This window comes from Mustela putorius, unplaced genomic scaffold (genome assembly GCF_011764305.1).
Source record: "Mustela putorius furo isolate JIRA1106 unplaced genomic scaffold, ASM1176430v1.1 tig00003845_pilon_pilon_pilon, whole genome shotgun sequence".
Lineage (NCBI taxonomy): Eukaryota > Metazoa > Chordata > Mammalia > Carnivora > Mustelidae > Mustela > Mustela putorius.
The window spans coordinates 90,930,234-90,952,991 of NW_025421998.1; the positions used below are offsets into that span (position 1 = coordinate 90,930,234).

The 22,758-nt window shown below is 42.0% G+C and overlaps 1 protein-coding gene across 5 annotated transcripts in view; it reads right to left on the reverse strand.

The window, feature by feature from the left end:
- The window catches only part of DGKI (diacylglycerol kinase iota), a 442,305-nt gene that overhangs the window by 199,930 nt on the left and 219,617 nt on the right, over window positions 1–22,758 (reverse strand). For 4 of the 5 annotated variants that reach the window (XM_045063016.1, XM_045063018.1, XM_045063017.1 and 1 more), the window contains exons 9-12: window positions 16,324–16,398; window positions 15,692–15,790; window positions 5,843–5,925; window positions 3,925–3,985 (exon numbers count right to left, since the gene is read on the reverse strand). In XM_045063016.1, the coding sequence (XP_044918951.1) occupies window positions 3,925–3,985; window positions 5,843–5,925; window positions 15,692–15,790; window positions 16,324–16,398 (318 nt within the window). The remainder of the gene's footprint in view (window positions 1–3,924; window positions 3,986–5,842; window positions 5,926–15,691; window positions 15,791–16,323; window positions 16,399–22,758) is intronic. The other variant, XM_045063015.1, reaches the window with a different exon arrangement.

Here is a 22,758-nt window from a genome sequence, read left to right on the forward strand (position 1 = left end):
ACCCCTGGGGATAAAAATATATGTTTATAAAAAATAAAAAATTATATAAAAAAAAGAAGAAATGATCTCATTAGTGATTTTTCCATGATCGCATGTTGAAATGACAATCTTGTGGATATCTGAGGTTCAATAAAATGTATTATAAAATTAATTTTCCCTGCTTCTGACTTGAAGTGACTTCTAGAAAACTTGAAAATGTGGTTTGTATCGTTATTCTCTTGAAGAACAACAGTCTATACTATTACAATGCTGCGACCATGAAGACCCTTAGGGAACCCGGCGTATCCCTCTGCAGACTTAGAAGGTCTCAAAGGATGGTAAGAAACCTTGTTTCTTTTTGGAAGCCACAGAAACATAGGCACCCAACCAGCTCTTCTGCTGACAAGAGCAGAGCTGGGAGATGGGTTATTTAAAAGTGCAAGTAGGGGCACCTGGGTGGCTCAGTGAGTTAAAGATTCTGCTTTCGGCTCAGGTCATGATCTCAGGGTCCTGGAATAGAGCCCCGCATCGGGCTCTCTGCTCATCAGAGAGCCTGCTTTCTCCTCTCTCTCTCTGCCTGCTGCTCTGCCTACTTGTGATCTCTGTCTGTCAAATAAATATATAAAATCTTAAAAAAAATTTTTTTTAAAAAGTGCAAGGAAGCAGAGTGACACAAAGCAGCAGCGGAGCCAAAACCTTGTTTCCAAATTAACACAAGACATCTATATATGAAATAATAATTTGCGCACAAACTAATGCAGTTAAGGGTTAATACAGCCTCCTCTTAATCAGTCAAAAAAAAAAAAAAATCCATTCCTGAATCTCCCTGGGACCCTGTCACTGTGCTGACAGAATTCTGACAGCTTCCCCTGTGACTGATACGCTCACCGAGTAAAGGCTGGATGCCTTATGTCACACGTACGCCTGATATTCTCAGAAATTGTTCTTCACTTGCCTCAAGCCATCAAGCTTTCTTCATAAATCCATCAGGAGGCCTCGCCTTTACAGAGACTCTGCCCCTCCTCAAAATTAAAAGTTTCATATTCTAAAGAACCAGATTAAAAATATCAATCACTTATCTAGAAAAACATTTCATAAACTCCAGGCCTCTTCCACAACACATCTATTTTAGCCAAGTAAAGAAATAAAATAAAACCTGGTTGCATATAAGGTACAAGATAAGCCAAGTCTTGATTCTGAGTGATTAAACTACAGAGATTACTGTTGAGAGAAGAATTAGTACAAAAGTAGGCACTGACCCTTGGGTAAATCTGCTACTTTCCTTTGGGGCATGCCTGTTCCAAGGGACCCGAGTACAAATGTCTAGTGCATTTGTGAGCTATGTGGAAGGAGGTGAAAACGGAAGCCAGGAACATCGATACGGTCCCTAAGAGGAAAAACTCCCTAGAACATAAAAGAAGAGGAATATCTAGCCTTGCGGAGTACCTATTAATTATGGTATATTTAAAGAAAGGAGGATAGAAAAGACAGGCTAAGTAGGAGAACGAGGGAGTCTTCATGTCAAAAAGGTGTTATTAATGGCACCAGGGTGTACTCACAGATATCCAACACTGTAATTGGGTCTGGTCTTTAGGATTCGTTAACAATCTACCAAGTCTCACTTGCTTGTCATTCTGGGTTTTGTCCCAGACACGCTATTGAGATGATTTTCTTGAAAACCACTAGTTACCTCCTAGGTTCCAAAATCGATGATAATTCTCCAGTCTCTCCTTCAGGATATAACCACGGCCTCTTTCCTGAAACTCCTCTGTATTTTGTTTTTGGTTTTTTTTCTTGACAGAATAGCCTAGGAGAGGTCCTTTCTACTTCCATCTTTTCATTCTCCTTCGGAACTCTGGCCCGGACTCCCTAATTGCAGCTGTGTCGCAAGTATCCAGACGCGGCTCTCTTTGGTCCTTTTAGGCTTTAAAGCTCCAGGTTTTCAAACACTTCTCTAGTTGCATAGGATGCCTCAAACGCACATAACCTAGAACTTGTGTCCTACACATACCCGCTGAGCAGAGGAAAGGAAGAAAAAAGGAGATGGAGCGCGACCTGCCAGGAGGCTCCGGCAGGGGGTGCGGAATGTGCAAGGGGTGGCACTCGATCATTGGTGGGGCCCAAGCTCTAGAGAAGGAATGGAAAATGGATGTGGGTTTGAGGTCATGGTCACTTCGGCGGAGAAAGGTAAAAACTCTGAACTCAGGACAGCAGGCATATAGCCTCAGCTTCTCTGCTGCTGTCATTGAGATTTAGAGGAGAAAAGATGGGAGCAAATTCTGAAGTCATATAGAAAGATAAGGAGATTCTAAAATAAGGAAAAGAACTGTAGTAAAGGGTCACTTAAATAAGTTTATATTTTAAGACAATGAATCAGGGGACAGCTGAGCTAAGAACACTCTGTGTATGGGTAAATGCAACATACTAATACATATTTAATATAATTACATATACATACAAATATATACATATATATAGACACACACACACATACCATATACATATATACATATACATACATACATATATAGATATAGATATAGATATAGATATAGATATATATCCCCAGAGGATTTTTTTGGATATAATTCTACTAAAAAAAGTTGGGAAAATTCGAAATCTGCCTATCCTTTAGTGTATCTCCCGACAACCTACAACTGATAGAACTTTAATTGGTATTGTGGCAGAAAAAGTTCCATGGTCTAAAAGTTTTGGAAGACAATGGGTTAAATAGTGAACTGGGTTCACTTCTCAGCTGTAAGATTTTATAATGACTTTTATAAGCTAATAACGTGTATTGTGAATCTTGACAAACAGTAAACACTATTTTTCCAACTAAAAAAACGTTTTCATCTTCAGAGAGTAGCTTAAGGGACCTGTAGAAACACTGTTCTGTTTTTTTCCAGTTGTATTTTTTGGTATATAATGTGTATCCAATGTGGCGTTAAGTGCTGTGAGAGAGAGTTCAAAGATTTTGTTGCTACCTTTGAGACTATAACATTCTAATTAGGGAGATTAGAGAAAAGCCAAAGATAGTTCATAATAAAATTCTAGATCCTATGAGAGCAAACTCCAAATACAGAAGAAAAAGATAGTGGGCAGCAGAGTCTAAACGTTGTGGTTCTCAGTTCTTTCCCGTTGCTGATATGCCGGCATAAGTGGAGGGCAAATGGAGAACCAACTAAGACAAATAGAGGAAAATGAACCCATAATATTAAACTTCAGCCCAATTCCACTTTTTCTTCAAAAATGAATACAAAGGAGATTATCTTTAAGGCAAACCAATGTCAGTATTCTAAGTTTTATCTCTACTCATAAAGAACAAATGCAGGGGCGCCTGGGTGGCTCAGTGGGTTAAAGCCTCTGCCTTCGGCTCAGGTCATGGTCCCAGGGTCCTGGGATTGAGCCCCACCCATGTCAGGCTCTCTGCTCAGCGGGGAACCTGCTTCCCTCTCTCTCTCTCTCTCTCTGCGGCCTCTCTTGCCCACTTGTGATCTCTGTCAAATAAATAAATAAAATTCTTTAAAAAAAAAAAAAAGAACAAATGCAATAATTTTGTCCATGTACTTCTCCTTAATGACTGTGACCGATGATTAAGAACCAAAGAAATTAAAAACAAAACAAAACACAAAGAAATTAAGTAGTTTTTTTAAGTGAAGAATTCAGTCATCTATAACCTTCATTGTAATGATCTTGCCACATCCTTACCTTGTAGAACAGGAAAGGATACAACAGAGCTGAGAGAGTAAGACACAATTTAGGAAGACCAAGTATGAATCCATGAGACAATAACCATGACTTATGGGCCATGATTCCCATGACAGAGACCTAGGTCTTAGGGAACTGGAAAGAGGTGTGGTAGGAAATAATAAAGAGAACTGTCACAAGGAAAGCAAAAGAAAGAAGAAATAAGTAAGAGAGCTTGATTCTATTTTGAGGACCTACCGTTCCATCCCCACCACAGGCCAGAATTCGCAGATTTGGTACTTTCCTATACAACTCAAGCCTGTAGAGGAAAAAGAACATGAAGTAAACAAAAGAGCTCATCACTGGCCATTGCAGAGAAACCACAGGGCAAAAGAGCTCTGAGGGGCCGTCCCTGGAGAAAAGGCATAACTATGAGGATAATAATATCACTATGGGCATGGATCCCAACAAAGGGATCAGCGATTGCAGCGGTTGGTAGCAAGAATCATTTTTAAATGGCCGACGCTGGAATGGGATGTCAGGATGTCCCAGAGTTTTCTCTCTCATAATCCCGACTAATGTATCCACTCATATGATTTCCCTAATTCGTTTCGACTTCCTTTTCTTTTCCCATCATGCCCCTTCCTCCTTTCTCAAAGAAAATCCTCCTTAATCCATAGTCAGGAGTCATTATGTGTCTCCTCCTTTTTTTTTTTTTGTCAGCTTTTCCTGGATTTGCTTTTCAAACTTATACTTTCCACTCTTAATCCCAGTAAACCTCTTCCGAGAGACAGGATGGCGGGAGAACGCCCGCAGCATTACCGCCACACCTGCAATTCTAGCCCCATCTCCACTCACTCACCAACTCTCAAGCCACATTTATACGCTTCCGCCCAAAGAGGGAAGACTTACTGGTTTTTCTTCATTTAAAATTTGTTTAAAATTAGATCATTTTTCATGTTGGCTCTTGAGAAAACACAATTATAGCACCCCTGCTAGAACATTTCCTTAAGTGAAGCTGTCAATGCCTCTGTTCTAAAATATATCATCTTCAAAATCAAGTTGTTGCTGTTTTTTTTCTTTCTGGAAACATGTCCTATCCGGCCACATTCTTTAGGAATGACCTATGAAGGCTCTGCCTAAAGTCTAGCCAAAGTGATAAGATTTTAAGAAAAGCATCCAAAAGGACAAAAGCCAGGGTAGCAGCTTTGCCTTAGTCCATCCAAATACAGAAAAAAATATAGAAGTTTTATAGCGAACTCTAGTGGTGAAAAAGTTCATAGATTAAAAGAATGATGGCAGAAATTAATTTTTATATTTAATGTTCTCCTGAATGTTTCAAATATATGATTTGTCCATCTAATACAGGAATATTATTTCTCTAGATTACTTTGCCTCTGGTATTGTTATTTGTTTAAAAATAATGAGTATCCCTTAAGCTCTAATGTTTATCTGATGACATCCAAACTACCTCAATACATGGGTTTTAAAATAGGGATGGACAGTAGCAGAAAGAGCCCAGCTCTTTCCCACCATCTATAGCACTGCCACCACCAAAGGGAAGATACAGGATACATGTCACCCAGGTCTAAACTTGATTTTCAATACTCCTAACAGAATGAAACTTCTGAGAAGTTCAGAAAAAGGGATCGAGCAGGAATTAAAAAGTCTTCCTGTCCTGGGGCGGAATCCATAGGCATAATCAATCAATCTGTCTCCAGTGGACACAGGCGCACACACACCACCTCTCATTTAAATACATGAACATATTCATAAATAAATATGGCCACTCTCCAAAGATCCACTTAGAGTCTCACTGATGCACCTCCCCAAGCTGAGCATGAGTAAGCAGAAAAATGACAGATCCTTCCTCAGTGCACACTTGTAGATAATCGACAGTTGCTTGCCCGTGAGACACAAGCACACTAGAAGGATGTCCTGGGATAACAACTGTGTAGCTGGTCTAGAAGGGAATTAGCCCAAAGAAGAGTAGGGATACTTAAGCTCTTACATCAGACGAAGGCTTAAGGGAGGTGACCACGGTTGAGAAAGTCAATGAGGGATGGTCAGCAAATATTTCACAAGGTAATCTAATAAGGAAGCCTGACTTCACAGCAGAAGCCCTTCTCGCTTGCCCAAACCGGTACGGACCATGGTGGGCTGTTTCCAGACTTACGCATCTTTGGGCCCCTCCTGAGAAAGATCGAACACCTGCCGTGGATTCAGGTACCACATGAACATCTGCAGGACTTTGGTTCCCTGTCAGGAAAAAAAAAATTTTTTTAAGACAATAGGAAGAGATTTCCAAATATTTGCTGCTCATTTAAAAAAAATTTTTTTAAAAAATGTTCTTCTCTAAAATATCAGCTGAGTGCTATGAATAGTGTAAGACTGATGATTCACAGACCTGTGCCCCTGAAACAAATAATACATTATATATTCATTAAAAAAAAAAGACATAAGTAAAATATCACCTAATTATAAACAGCATGAAGTAGTAGTTAAAATCACGGGCTTTGGCCATTGATACGCAGGTAGAATGTCCAGATGGGGCTTTTGTCCAACTGCATTAACGCTGGCCAAGTTCTCCAATTTCAGTGAGCCCAACTTCCTTCTCTTTAATGTGGAGATAAGAATACCTCTTTCACAGACTTATCGCAAGGATTAAATGCAGTCATGTTTTGAGGAGCAGAGTGGTCACAGTGTGTGGCATGCAGTTAAGTGCTTACTGAATAGTAACTACTGGTTTTCCCATCACTTGACATCAAAACCCATGTAGGCAACTTATTAGTCAGTCCATGTCATTTAACATGAATTTTTACTTCATTGTGAAGACTACTTTGACTTTTGCATAATTTGAATATAGATAGTATGAGCTAAGTATGATTTTATACTGAAATAACTTCTCTTAACTGAAGTCAGTCTTTCTTTCTCTTTTTTGTTTTTAAGATTTTGCTTATTTATTTGACAGAGATCACAAGTAGGCAGAGGCAGGCAGAGAGAAAGGAGGAAACAGGCTCCCCGCTGAGCAGAGGGACGTGGGGCTCGATCCCAGGACCCTGAGACCATGACCCAAGCGGAAGGCAGAGGCTCAACCCACTGAGCCACCCATGCGCACCCTGAAGCCGAAGGCTTACAGGCTCCTCATTATTTAGGATAGACACATGGGACTTTCTTAGTTACAGCTTATTTTGAGTTACTTTGACTTTGTTTCAATTTCCATGTCTCTAAGTCAAACAGTTCTCACATGAACATTTTTGGAATGTTTTAAGTGATTTATAATTGGCATTTGGAGAACTGATCATCACGGAAAACACAAGGCAGTTCTGGAGATCATTTCTTAACCGTGAACTGAGCAGAGAAGAAATGAAGAAGGATCGTCTCATTAAGCGGCATCAAAAGAGCTTTAAGACTGCGTAGGGTGCCCCATTGTAGGTCATTATCAGCCGCAGCAAATAACATTTGATCAGTTGGGCAGTGCATGTCGCTTATAATTACAGTTCCTTTATTCGCTTAAAATATTCCCAAGTCTGAGTGCTCTCCCTTAAAATATTCCCAAGTCTGTACACCTACTATGCTGTATCCGAGAGTCATTCTGGGACAGCAGAGAGAGCAAGGTATTTGAGTCCGTAATAACTTGGGTGTTCTCATGAGGTGATCGTGAGCACTTAAAAGCCTGCAGAAATCTAGCATATTAAATAGGAGGGCAAAATCTGCTTTCCAGGGGGATAATGAGAATTAAATGAATCAGTAATAGTTATGGATCTAACCCAGTATGTGGCACAAAATAGGCCTTTGTGAAGGTTAGTCCCTTTCTTTGTTGCTTCTTGTTAATCTATTCAGTAAATTACACTTGAGGTTGTGCGGGCTAAAGTGTAGCTTGTAATTACCACATTATTAGGCCGGTTGTTACAGGGGCCAATGCAGGTCTTTTGTTCCACATTTCAACCAAACCTATAATTTAAAAGTTCTGCTTTATCATGTGCTTGCTATAAATTTAGGAATAACATTCTATCCTTAATTATTACAACTAATCCTTCAATTTTACCACATGACATATTTTGCTTCCTATAAAATTCAGACACAGAGCTGGACACATAATACTAACTAAATGCTGGGTCATTCTCTCTCTTCCTATACCGAGCCTTGCTATCAAGTCAGTTGGGGATTATCTCGAGTAATCTTTGACGCCTAACTGGTAGACCAGAGTCATTTTAGTGACCAGTTCAAAAAAAAAAAAAAATTTCCCACTGATTTGCTTGAAAATCAGTCTTTCAGCTTTAAATCCCTAGAGGAATAGGAATGGTTAATGTTAATTACTCCTTTCCACTTCTGGCCACTTCTGGGCTCATCTCAATTCCAGCTTCTACAACACCTGCAATACTAGGTAATGAGCCCCTTTCCAAAATAAAGTAAAAGGGGGGTGCCTGCGCGGCTCAGTGGGTTAAGCCGCTGCCTTTGGCTCAGGTCAGGATCCCAGGGTCCTGGGATCAAGCCCAGCATTGGGATCTCTGCTCGGCAGGGAGCCTGCCCCCCCCCCACCTCTCTGCCTGCCTCTCTGCCTACTTATGATCTCTGTCAAATAAATAAATAAAATCTTAAAAAAAAAAAACTTCCTTCTTAAAAAAATAAAAATTAAGTAAAAGTCATTGAGAGGCGGTTTTTCTTAAACTAAAATTTCTCTAAAAGGTTGGAATGACCACACCATTTTGGTTTTGCTGAAGTGTGTATTCATGGTAACATCTAATGGTCTACATTTATCCTTTGGAGGAAGGGGAATTCAGGCTAGCAAGTTTTGCACCGTACCATGTCCGAGAGGCCCCACTGACACCGCAGCCTGTTTTAAGAACGCCCTCAGAGCTGTGCGGGGATAACGTGTAAAACCACACACGACAACCCAATCAGAGGTCACATTCAGGTGTGAGTGTGATAGAATTATTTCTTTTAAAAGTAGTCTTTCGAAAACATACGCAATAGCAAAATAGGATCTGAAAAGTACTGCATTGTTTTAAATCCACCATGTCGCCTGGAGAAAAATAAAGGTCTGACTCACTGAAGAAAGACTGTTCCCTCAGCTCTGCTGCGACCTCTAGGATAAGCTCCTTGAGGGCTTAGGTAATTCATTTCATAGAATGGAAGGGCTTGAGAAATGCTAACTCACCAGGAAAAGAGTCATTTCTTTCTCACTGACAGGATTAAGCTGACTAAGACATTTACAGAAGTGCCGTTCACTAATGAGTCCCAAACATGCTCCTATCTGTCACTGGCCACGTGCCAAATCCAAAAGCTGCATATTTTTTTTTTTTGGAAGCTATTGTGCTGGTTTGTCTCTTCCTGCTCTTTCTCCCTCCCTGCCCCCTTTCTTTCTTACACCTGCCTTTGGTCTTTGCTTTCACTCCGTCTATAGGCATGCAAAGAGCAAACCAAGAGGTTAAATCCTGGGATTACAAAAATAAAGGACATGAAACTGGCTTAGAGTTCATCAGGATTTAGGAGGAAAGAAAGACACAATGTCTGAAGAACGTGGAGCACAACGTCTTCCATTGCTTTCCTGTTAAGGTCCTCTGGCTAGTGAGCAGGAAAGGAGGCGCAGGGTCCATGGGCTAGAGCTTTCAGCCTTGGGCCTTTGTCAACCTCAAGTTTAGGTTACTTGGCGTTTTTGGTTTGTTTATTTTGTTTTATTCTTGAAAAAAGCTTCAGATTTTCTCCAACAGTATTCTGCTTTTCTCTAAATGGAAAAAACAGGATGCGTGTCAATTCTCACACACTCTGGGGGGTTCTCATACACATGGCTGTAGCTACGTCACCTCACGGACTATAGAGTTTGTTAAGATATTGTGAGATTGGGTATTCCTGTGGAGTGAAGAATAGGTCCTTATGGTTTCAGGTGCAATTATAAATGGGATTGGCTCCTTAATTTCTCTTTCTTCTGACTTGTTGGTGTGAAGAAATGCAACTGATTTCTGTGCATTGATTTTATATCCTGACACTTTACTGAATTCCTGTGTGAGTTCTAGCAGTTTTGGGGTGGAGTCTTTTGGGTTTTCTACATATAATATCATATCATCTGCAAAGATTGATAGTTTGACTTCTTCTTTGCCGATTTGGATGCCTTTAATTTCTTTTTGTTGTCTGATTGCTGAGGCTAGGACTTCTAGGTCCTTTCTGGCTCCAGGGGTTGGGGAACAGGCTGGGAGAAGAGAAAAGAACTTCCCAGAAGACAGGCAGATTGTTCTAGAGGCAAGTAAACAGGATTCATCAATTCACCTACTAAGTGCCAGACACAGTACTGGGTGGGAAGAGAGAGAAATGGACAAAACAGGGAAGATTCTACTCTCTATTATTAAACAAAGGAAGTTCTAGCATTATTCATTAAAGAAAATACTATAATGGCTTGGGGGGTATGGAGAGTCAATTAAGAATGAATTTGCGTCACTAGCTTATCAGTCTCCATTGAAGCCTTGTAACTCTTCCATAGCCTGAAACATGCTGGTGGGTTACTGAGCAAGCCTTGGTTTATGTCCCAGAGGGATTCGCCAGATCGCGGCAAAAGCTGCTAGGAAAGTCCCAAGGAAGATAAAAGCTAGTGGGAGGAAGAGATTAATAATTGAAAGAATTATTTCAAACTGGGTTCAAATAACCCCAAAGGAATACTTAATTTTCTTAAAAAACATGTTAGGTTCCTACTGTGTGCCCACGTGTACACTCAGGGAGCTCAGAAAGAGCCAAATCCAAAATAAATGCATCAGCTGAAGACGGGTCACGGTTCGGCAGAGATGCCTACCGAGAAGTAGGAGGCCAGAGGAGGTACGCTGAGTGCCCCTCTGGGGATTAGATGCAGGCATCCTGTAGATGACATCTGAACTACTTCCTGAAAGACGCGTAAGGCTAACCATGTCTTTACACGTGGAGAAGAGAAAGAGGGAGTCACACAAAGAGCCGTGGGGATGTGACCTTCTGCGCTGTGAGGCAGGAGCGCTGGGACACAAAACTGCGGGAGTTGGTGGGAGACAAAACTGGGGGAGTTGTCAGTTAAATGGCTAAGGAGCTTGGGCTCTGTTTTCCAGGGAATGAGAGTCATTGGAGTGTTGTAATCAGGGGAGCCAGACTGACATTGTCATGTCCCAGTCCGGCTAGAAACTAAGGAGCTAGACAGCCAGGTGGGCTCTCGTCCTATCAAAGGAGATGCGGCCCTGGGCGGAAGTGGAGCCCTCATGAATGGGATTAGTGCCCTTATAAAAGGGACCCCGAAGAGCTCCCTCATCGCTTCTGGCATGTGAAGAGGACAAGAAGCACAGCAAGAGGACACAGGGAGAGGGCGGCGCTCCGGGAACCGGGAAGTTCCCATATGTGCTGGTGCCTTGATGGTGGGCTTCCCAGTCCCCAGAACTGTAAGGAATAAATTCCTGCTATTAAACCATCTAGTATCCAGTATTCGGTTAGAGCAGCCTGAGTGGAGTAAGACAGCTGCCCCCACACTTCCACCAGTATTATAACTGGGGAAAAGATTTATTGTCTTGTTGATTTACTTCCATCTGCTGAGGCTGGCTTGACAAGAAGATTCTGGGCGTGGACTTTGACATGTGTGACCATCTGCTGACTACCCTTCTGCCCTCTTCCTAGCCTGTTCTAAGCATTAGGAGCCTAAAATTATACCCAAACATCATGATTCTTGATTTATCCCCAGCTTGTACATCACACAATATCACTGAGGTTGTTTGCTCAAGTATTTAGAAAGTCTTGGGGCGCCTGGGTGGCTCAGTGGGTTAAAGCCTCTGCCTTCGGCTCAGGTCATGATTCCAGGGTCCTGGGATCGAGCCCCACGTTGGGCTCTCTGCTCAACGGGGAGCCTGCTTCCTCCTCTCTCTCCACCCGCCTCTCTGCCTACTTGTGATCTCTGTCTGTCAAATAAATAAGTAAAATCTTAAAAAAAAAAAAAAATGTCTGGGGACTCAAACATTTGAAGTTACTGATTTTTGTCTCCCTCTCCCACCTTGAGTGACTTGCCCCTGACTGAGGAGGGGTGGTCCTGGGGTGACGGTACACAGGTCCAGTCATGTGATGGGGCTGGACTCAGCGTGAGCTCTCAACGCGCCCACAAATAGATAACCCCTTCCTCTTGCCACCTATTGATAAGGCCCCTGGAAGTCGAATGCAACTCATGCCGCCCCTCCTCCCGGGGATTTCACGTTGAACAGTGTGAGAAGCCAGAGTCCGGACCCCCAGGTGTCAGGACTGACAAGGCAGAATCACTCTAGCGGGCAGAACACCTGCTTAACCCGGAACATATAACCTAAGTCTCTGGAAAAGAAGTCCTGAGCGGGAGCCACCAGGAGAGATCGTGGGAAAGCGGGAAACATCGAAAGATGTCAGGAGCGTCGACATAATACTCAGGGAGAAAAATGCTAATGAGTCAGGGAAATCATGAAAAACACTAAGTTCTGAAGTTAGAGTGAAAGTTAAGTAACCCAAGGGAGGGGGGCTATTTTTCGAGTCCTTAGGTTTTCAAACACAGAGGAGGGGACTGTGCAGGTATAAACTTTATCTCCCAGGTATTACATCTTTTCCACAGGAAAAGAAACTCAAAGTTGCCCTTGTAGTCCCTGGTTCCAGTTCCTGTTCCCCCAGCACCAGCGCCGCCAACCTCTAAAACTTTCAGAACTCCCACTATCTCCTCCACCTTAAGTGATGGAAAAACAGAGACAATTACTGTGAAATAACTGTTTAAAACAAATTATTGTTTACAAAGGACATTGAGGCAGTCCCAAATGTGTTCGTCTCAATGTATAGGAAAATTTCTGCACAAAAAACTGCATTTCTGAAAAGCTGTAGTTATTTTTCTTGCCAGAAGATGGCGACAGAGTCTAGTTAATTACTTAAGAGACGCCCAAGCAAGTTTAAGTAAAAGTTTGAAGCCTCTGCTTTAAAGAGGGAGTGCTTTTATCTGAAAAACAATCTGAGGGTTTTGACAGGGTGGGGGGTGGGAGGTTGGGGGAGCCAGGTGGTGGGTATTAAGGAGGGCACGTACTGCATGGAGCACTGGGTGTAGTGCATAAACAATGAATTCTGTTATGCTGAAAAGAAATTTATAAAAAAAATCTGTGATAAGTAAGTCCTAAAAAAAAAAAAAAAGAAAGAGGGAGTGCTTTCTATCTACAAAGAGATAAGCAAAATAAATCAGGCATTAAAAGGCAAAACATAGGTTTGAACAACAACAGCAGGGAAGTGTTTCTAATCAGCCCTCGCTAATCAGTGTGGTTTTTCTAGAAAAGCAGAATCTCAGGGCCACTTTCCTGGGGTTCACTTGCCCTGTTTTCAGGGCCATCCTTTGATCCTTTATCCCAACAAAGTTAAAGTGGTTGGGGGGAGGGGCAACATTATGGAGGAAACAAGATTCAAGGGAGCCAAAGAGGGAGAAACTTTCACAGTCCACCCTCTGTCTCCCCATCACCCAGAATCTCCCCTCATCTGCAATGATAAGGGCACAGGACAGCCACAGCACAGGAAAAGGTGGGCCCTAAGAGAGGAATTAGATCATCTGTGACCACGGCCCTTCCCTACTCACTACAACTGGGAATCAAGGGGTCCCTTCCCAAGACTGTAGATGGAGATCAGTTTGAATGATTGCCATCGTACAAAGGTATCCGGATGCATTTAAAATTTCCTCAGCATTTTGCACTGTGCTCAGAAGCAATGCTCTTTGCTAAGCTTAGTAAAAACTCTATTTTACATAGAAATAGAAAGTTATACAATATTCTTTTTGTGTGTGTGTGGTTAGCCATACTTCTGAGAATCCTAGATATTCTAGAAGTAATCTCATAAGCCAAAATGCATAAAATGAGAGCAAATCCCTTAAGTCTTTTGTCTCTAATACCTGGGCATTTTTATTTGAATACCTCACGGTCACATCCAGTATCTCAAACACATCTCAACTTCTTTTCCAGAATAATGCTTTCCTTTCCTGAACTGTCATCAGTAACAAAGCCGCTGTCCAGATAACTTGCTGTAAAACCCGCATTGCTTGTTATACGATTATTTGTTCACTTCTAGAGCCCATGCACTAGAAATCACAGGTTGGAAGTTGCTGCCCCAGGTGATAGGGAGCCTCTGTCTTAGCAGAACACCCACAGAGCACTTAGGCTGCAATTCACAAAACACAGGTTTGTGCCAAGGACTCTGGGAGCACAGTGGACAGGGTGACTCATTTTGGGAAAAGGTTCCAAGCCTTAAAGGATGAATAGGAGTTTGCCAGGGAGTGAGAAGGAAAGGAGCCACTGCTCCCCCAGCCTCCTCTCTCTGCATAAGTAAGTAGGTCCACTGTCAATTCAGACATTTCTATGACAACAGTTTCTTACCACTCCCAAGTCACTACTCTGAAATTCCAGAACAATCTCGGTTTGATCCACTCAATTCAGAACTCACATATAGTTAATGTTGTTTGAATTATTTTTCCCATTTGCCCCTTTAGTGTCATTAACAAGATGCCCTTAGAAAGTTTACTTAAGCTTTCTTGTTTTCTAGTTAGTGAAATAGGAAACAGCGTGGGATCAGCTCTGGCATTACTAATTTATTTGGAGATCCCAACAAAATGGGATCTATCTTAATGGCCTGTCTGCTCCTGAAACCTGTAAGTTTCTAAGTGCTTGAGGAAAAAAGGCTTATGATTTAATGAGTACATCTTCTAGAATGACTCTCATGGTAAAATATATTGGGAATTAGCACATGATACTCAAGTGGTCAAAGTCAATGGAGTCCATTACATTAGCTTTGCTGATTCCATGGTCTCCAAATATACCTCCACCCCTCATGAGGCTCTACGGAGTCGAGACCTAGGGAATGACTCTGGTTCAGGGCACACTGAACCCCACTTCCAAAAAGACCCTCCAGTGACAGTCTCAGGATCGCCATCATCACAATATGAAGATCATCACTCACCAACTTAAAAAAAGGACTCTGAAAGTAGATTTTTCACTTATGGCACATTTTTTTCCCCTGTTTTCTTCAATGTTAAAGATTTTTAACCCAGAACGTTATCGAGAATTTTTAAGCAAAGAAAGAAATGGAGTAAAAGTATTTTCTTTAAATCACAAGCTCTCTGAAGAGAAGCTTTATTGTAATTAATCCTTCTGGAAAAATGCCCGGCATCCTTTGGAGGAAGAACATCAATCCTAATTATAGGACTCCCCTCCTTACATGGAGTTAACGAGACAGTTTCAAATCGGTAATTGTAAAGTGTGAAACTTCAAGGAATCTCACCTCAAAATGAAAAATGTGCACTTAATGGACAGAGAAAATATTTTATATTTATTCTCACAGGAAGACAGAGAAGAATCAAAGCCAAAGAAGAGTACCAATAAGAAGCCTCAGAGTAGGAAGAGAAGCGTATGAGGAGACAAAGACCTAGATTCTAGAACAAATTCTGTCCTTTAAAGAGCTGTATCACTTCAGGTATGTCATTACACGTAAGTGTTCCCAGGCTATTACTTTCTCCTCAAATGAGGCCGTGATTAATTATGCCACAAGATTTGGGCATGGACCAAATGAAATCTTTAGGTGATATTTTTGATAGTATTGGTGGCGTTTGTTGTGAATGATAACTGGGGATGGTGAATCATTGTTCTCATTTTGCTCTGAGGATAGGGACGAAAGTAGTCAGGTCTAACTTACAAGGGGAAACCATGAAGAGAAGTCCATAAAAAGCTTCCTAACAAAGAGTTAAGAAACTCTGAAACATATTAACCGGGAGATTTTGGAATGATCTTTTTTGAAAAGCTGTAAGGAAAAAGTCAGCATTTTTGGAGTGCTGCTGGTAGAGTCTTACTTGGAAGCTGAGCGATAAATCATAGACCTCCAGTTTTGCCTAACTCTGCAGTAAGGCTATGCCCTGCATCTCTAACCCTGTCCCTGAGAAACTGGTTGTCTTCCAATGTTTGGGGTTCAAGGTGCTGCTATTTGAATTGGTGTTGGAAACTGTTTGCAAGAAAGCACTGAGGTTTCCAAGTTAAACTCATGAAAAATGACTCACCTGATTGCCTCCGCTCTTGGGGTTCACAAACACAAGCAATGGTTTCATGAGAGGAGAAGAGATAGGTTTTATCACAAAAGGACGACCTTTGTTTTCCTGCTAAAGGAAGAAAGCAACACTTGGGTGCATAGCCCAAAAGCAATGGAAGGGAGAAAATACCAGTACCCCCCCCCCACTAACCCTTGATTGATCCCCCCCCCAATAAAAAAGCTACATCTTGTTTCATAGGGCTTACTATTAAAAAGATAGTCCGTATAAAGTTTAGAAGAAAGGCCTCAAGCTATAATTCACCTTTGAGAACAAGCCCTTGTTCTCAAAAATGAGAACTTTTTTTTTCTTTATTCTGTATGCTCTGAGCATTCTAGAAATGGGATTTCTTCATCATCATCCTGGGATCCTATTTCCACGGATGAGTGCAAATCCTCGGACCCTGAAGTCACAGGAAGCTATACATGTACACGTTTTCCAGAAATTGAAAGGAATTCCAGCGGGTGGTTTGAGTGAGCGCAGTAAAGGAGAGACCCGGGGCCAAAAGTTTATGAGGAAAAGCAGCTTGGGCCAGATCACATCAGACAGGGGCTACGGTGAGGAGGAGGGAGCTGCTCACGGGCACGGAGTCCCGAGACACTTACTTCTGTCCCTCTTTTACTGGCTTTCCTTTTAAAGCTGGTCCTCTTCTTCTTCCGATTCGAAGCCTTTAGCGAGTTCTGTAGGGAAAGAAGGCAACCACTGAGTGCAGAGGCGGACAGCGCCTGAGCTTGCCATGCAGACCCATGGAGGAGACGAGGGCAGCGCATGCTGGTCCACGGCATGCTTCTCATGCTTTGACACTTCCAAGCCACTGTTCATGGGTAAGCCACAGACAGAAACCAGTCGAGTGCTTCAGAGGGAGCGACCGACTCCCCACCACATGGAGAGGCAGCGAGTTAGAACCCTGGAGGCTCTCATGGACTCACATAACAACACAAGTTATACCTGCCAACCCTCCCAGTAAAAATGGAAGAATCCCAAATTCTCTGAGGGGCTCCAGTCTCCCGCCCAACCAGGTCCGTCTCCCGCCCAACCAAGTTCAAGTTCATCTCCTGCAATGGAGATCACCTATGTGGAAATGTAAAAAAGGAGGCCATTTTTCATGTTTTTCTTTTCGTTCTCTTTGTTTCTTTGTTTCTTTCCTTTCTTCTTTCTTTCTTTCTTTTTTCTGTTTACTTCGGTAATGACCTTCCTAGTTATAGTCATAAGGTAACATGATACCCTGGGGAACTTGATGATCTAACTACCCTATCAGTGCTGAGGGCTAGGTTTTAAAATGCAGAGATAAGACTCACCTTAAATTACTTAGGTTAGTAGAGTGACGATCACCACTCTCTCTTTCTCTAAAGACCTATTGGTTTGAAAAGCCCTCTCTCCCCCAGTAGCCTTGATTTGTTCTTCTCATAGACATGCCTCCAACCTGCGGAATCTAGAGACCCCAAATTCACTTTCCCCATTTTTCTCTTTCCAGGAGTTTTATGGACCACAACTTTGTGATTACTTCAACTGACCATTTACTCTGAGATTGTGATACAGATGCTTTGAGAAGAACCTCTCTTAGGGGACAGTCACAACTCACTGGCTTAATTAGTAGAGAGCCAATAATTAATTAGATTGCCATCTTCACAAAGGCAAGATGTTACTATCACCTCATAGATGTTTAACAAAGTGTTGAAAGCCTGAAACACAGAAGGCTTAACTTAAAAGCTTATATAAGCATAGACGCATGCATTGCTTGAGCAGATAAAGATTTTCAAATAGCTTCAAGAAATTTAGATATCTGTTCTTTTAGGTTCCTGGGTATTTTCTTCTTACTGCATTCAAAATATACCTTAGTCTCGAGTACATATATTAGCACATTCAAATTAGCAAGATTGAAACTATTTGACTTCTGAGTTTACTTTCATTTGGACCATTAAAACATACATTGCTCTGTAGCCGGTGCTCATCAAGGATGAAGGAAACTTTCTTGAACCATCATTTGTCCCAAAGCTTTCTTCTTCCAACCAATTAAAAGAGTTTTCAGGTTCCAAGTCTCACCAGAAGAGAGAGACCCAGAATCTCAGGAGCTCACGGGTGTTCTAGACCCCAGGTTATTTCTTACCATTCACTGTAGATCACAGCTCTCCTACAAAAAAGTTCTCCACGTTTCTGAATTCCTCTTTAAATGGATCTGTTACCATGTTCCACTTTGGGGAAACTTTTGCATTATTAGAGTATTTCCCACATGTTAACTACTTTGTTTAAAAGGGAAGAAAAACTACCTGGGCGCCATAAACACTTCGTCAGCCAAGTGTCCCAAGAAGAATGCTGGAAACTCTCAGGATGGCAATTAATGATACTGAGTGGTTTTCAACCCATCACGGCATGTTGGCCTCACCCAGAGTTCTTTCAACAATGTGGATCTGTGGACCCCCAAATATTCTTTGTTTGGCGTGAAGCCCAGGCCAAGATGCTTTTTAAAACTCCCCAGGCAATTCCAGTGGGTAGCCAGAGCTGAGAACCTCTGAAGTCAAAGGGAAAAGTGGGGAGACATACATAAGGCACTGAAGCATCATTTCAATGGGATAAGGAGCTGGAGCCATGGAACTGGACACACGAGGTGCTAATTCTGGGTCTTCCAATTACAAGATCTGTGACCTTGGCCAAGTCAGGCGAGCTTTTGAAATAACAGTTTCTTAACTTAAAAATGAAGGTGACAATACCTACCTCACAGGACAGTTGTGAAGTTAAAAGGAGAAAAGGTAAATGAAGTAGTTAGCTTGGTCTCGGCCCGTGATAAGCGCTTCCATAAATATTAGTCGCCTCGTTCATGGCTGTATATCCCCAGCACCAAGCACTGATGCCCAGCCAACAGTGTGTGCTCAAGTCATTGTTGAAATGAGTCAGTATTGTAACTCACAACACTTACTGAGTCCTTCCTGGTTTCGGAAAGGATCTTTCGGAAGTGAATGCTCGTCTCCTAACTTCCCTGTTGCTTTAGTTCATTTATGGCCAAGAGCAACGCAGGGAGCCAAGTGCTTTCAGGAATACACGACAAGCCTCTGTTCCTGGCAGCACTCAGTAACTACGCTCTGAGAGAGAAGTCTAATGGATCAGGCTAAGATCATTCCCGAACCTCGTCTGATCCCAGAAATCACAGCTCTTCAGGCGACTCTGCTGATCAAGGATGTTTGGGAAACAGAGTTAGAAAAACACATCCAGAGAAGGCTTGAGGTCTGAAAACAGAGCAGGCAAGGACCTCAACTCTAACAGGGAACAGACATACATGATGGCCTTTTCCACACAGAGCAAATACAAGGCTTCTGAGCCTCACGGAGCCAAGTGCATGATGAGGTCCTCCTCATCTCACAGAACAAGGAGGGGGCCCAGATGAAGCACAGAGGTTGACTTACAGTCCCTGGAAGCTTCTGTGTGAGCTCGGAGTAAGCTTACATCCCTATGGACAGATAGGAAAAGATAAGCAGTATGGGATTTCACAGAAGACCTCCAAATTCCCAGGGCTTCCTTCTGTTCACGTGTAAATATGTATCTCAATCTCAACACTGAACTTCTTCTAAAAGGCATCGCCATCCAGTGGGGAACAGATGGATGGGGAAGCCGAGCCGGCTTGTGTTTCAGCCATGACAAGACGAGTCAGCCAGTCTGGCTCATCTAAGAAATTGCTCACCCTGCCTGGGTCAGTCTTGTTGTGAGAGTTAAAATAGCCTGCTTTTCAAGAACATAAAAATTATTCCAAGAAGCTGTTTTGTAGACGTGCTGCAGTATCATTCAAGAAACCATTCATACTACGTGTGCTGTGTTCTACAACAGAAATATCCCTGTTATCAAGGGTGGCTAACTCTGCCATCTAGAAGGTTTGCTGGCAAGTTGAACACCAGCCCAACAGTACAACGTTGTCCCCTCGTATGGATTTTTGTATGTTTCAGACTCTAACAGCATTTGTCCCCCATACATTCTGTGCCCACTGTTGTGTTCAAGTCCTAAGAATAGATAAAGGCCTTTTGGGTTTTTTGGACCAGGTATTGGGACAGTACTACTTTACGGAAATAATCCAATGAACAAAGTCTGTATCGTAGTCAGGATCCCTTCCTGGGCTATTTAAAAAAAAAAAAAAGGATGCTCATTGGGTAAATCACTCAACTGGGAATAAAACTTAACCAATTCCTAATATCCTTTAAGGCTTTTCCCAAGTTATGGGATCGCAAAGGACTGGTTATAACAACAGCTCTAAAGAGAAGATATCTCACATTTCGTCATCCCAAATGAAGCCTTCCCTCATCGCATACCGGAAAACACTCTGACGGGCGGTGAAGAGGCATGGACTTCCTCTTACTAGTGAGCGTTCTTGTGCTGCCTGCTCTCGCTGCCCCGCCAGGACAAAAGTTGTCCTGAGGATAGGCGAGCAGAGAAATCAACTACTTCCAAAAGATAAGGACAGGGTCTCTGCCATTTCTCAGGCATAATTGGTTAAATCACAGCGAGGATTGCCTAACCTTTCGAACTGACCAAAGGAAATGGCTAGAGCAATTTTTGAGAGATATGGTTGATCCTAGCTATTACATGTCCTGGGTCCGAGCATTTTCACATTATCTAATCATAAAGAATAAGGACTAACATGGAGAGAGCTCATATGGGCTAGGAAGGAGCTGATGGCAGCATTTTTTATAAGTCAACCATGAGATACTATATAAATCTCCACCAGTAGGGAATTGGCTAAACAAATCATATAAATTGTAATCTATTTATAGTATGGAACATATATAGCAGTTTTAAAGGTAGTTAAATCTAGATGTATTAATACAGAATTCTCCCCCAATATTTTTTTTAAGTAGGAAAGGCAAGTTTTAAAGTATTATGTGCAGAATGATGTCATTTATTAACAACACACACCTCTAGTCTCCTATAACTCGACCCCACAAACATTCACATATCATGAGTCTTTCTCCTTTAGCTCCAAACGCTCGCACTAGTATTTCAACATCTTCAACTTGTTCATACAGTCAAAATATTATCCTCTAACATTTTCAGTCCAGAGCAGAAACACTGAAATCTGTAACATTAAATATAACTTTGCCTTTAAATGCATGAACAGATTTGTGCTTGATTCTTAAAATTTGGTCCTTTTAATTCTGGACTATCATCTAAATTCCATAATCTTTTATGTTCTAGGTCTCTCCAAATAACTTGGTGATGAAACCCAGCAAATCATCCGGACCCACCCTCGTTCTCCTTACCACGCGAGCGTCACACAGCTGGTCCCAGAACCATGGTCTACTCAGAACCAGCCATCTTTTAACTGATATAGAAAATACATGACTTAATTCCACCTCTTTACAATCTGCTTTTCCGACCATGATGCTCTCAAGTAGGTTTCTTTCTCTCTAGAGTCATGTTTTAGACACAAGCGTCACAAATAAAGCTGACCATATCTGGGGATGCACCTTCACAGCAGTTTCCAGAATGTTCTGTAAGCTTGGGCTGTCCTTCTTCATCTGTCTTCCCAGTGAGGCCCCTCGCATCCTTCAAGACCAAGCATACACAGCGTTTTCTGTTTAGCCTGCAGTGATCTCCACAATCAAAGTCACACAGTTCCTCATATTTTACCCTGTTGCTACATCTCGGGTCACACTTACCACTCAAGGCCTTAGCCGTGTTGGACTCTCACAGACCACGGCTGGTTCACCCCACCTCCGGGACTTCCTTTCACCACACTGTGTATATCTGTCCTAAAAGATGCACGCTGACAACCACGGCAAACCTTCCAGATACCTGAAGATCATTCTTTTTCATTACGGATTTACATGTGGCTGAATTCCCTTTCCAGAATCCAAAACTCCCGGCCCAGAGATTTAGTTGTATCAATTTTCTCGCCTAGGGAGGATACTCTTTGTGGACATCAGATGAACATCTGTTTCATCTGTGGACCTCCCGCTGCATATAATGGCCTCTGTGAATGGAGTTAAATGTCTACTTCATTCAGTTAACAATATCTTCTTGTTTTTGAGCCATGTCCTCACATTCAGAAATACACAGAAAAAAAAAATAAATTCTACAAGTAGGAAAAACATTTTGCTACTGTTCTGCTGTTCTCCATCTAATTTCCAAATTCTTTTTTTTAGCATTTCTTAATGTCTCCAGTGAATTCTTTAATCTCACTGCTTCCACACCCTCACTAACAACTTGCCACCCACACTCTACAAACTAGAGTTCTGACGGTCATCAATGATCTAGAGCCAAACGCAAAGACCCTTCTCAATCCTTGTTATTTTTTAAGGCCTACAGAATTTAACAGTGATGACTGCCCTACTGTCTCGCCATTTTTCATGATGAAACTCTGTGCTATGATAGGTCTCTCCTTGTTCTGCAGGACCCTCTTCCTCCTTTCCCTTTCTGGTTGTGAATGCTCACCGTGTCTTCTTCAGTTCCTCAGTTCAGTAGCTGAATTAACTCTCAGGCCATGGGATAAGGATCATGCTAGTGAACACACAATCCCACTGCTGTGTGACATCCAACAGTTACAGTGGCATCTCAAGGTGCACTTGAGAGCACACCAGATACTAGGCTGTGGTCCCCACTCTGCCTCTTTCCCCGTAAGAATCCCTTTCTTCCTTTCTTCTCTCAGTGTAATACAAATGGCCCAGGGAACAATAACTTCTGTTATTTTTCATCTGTTGATGTAGAACTTCATTTGATACCCTGTACTCAACAAGGAAAATAACAAGAGCTAACATCTGAGTTTTATAATGAGCTAGGTGCTGTTTTATGTGCTTTATTTTTATTTTTTAGCCCATTAGTCCTCATGAAAACCCAGTAATTGGGTACTAATTATTATTTACACTTTGCAGATGGGAAGTTGAAGAGTTTAAATGCTTGAGATTATACAAGTCATTAAACAGCAGAGCAAGTTTATGAATCTAGGCAGTCTGGCTCATAAGCTAGAACTCTCAACCACAGTATTGTCCCCCACGCTCACCATACACTGGCTTTCAAATGGAATTTAGTTAACTGATTAAATTACTTCTTTTGGGGACCCA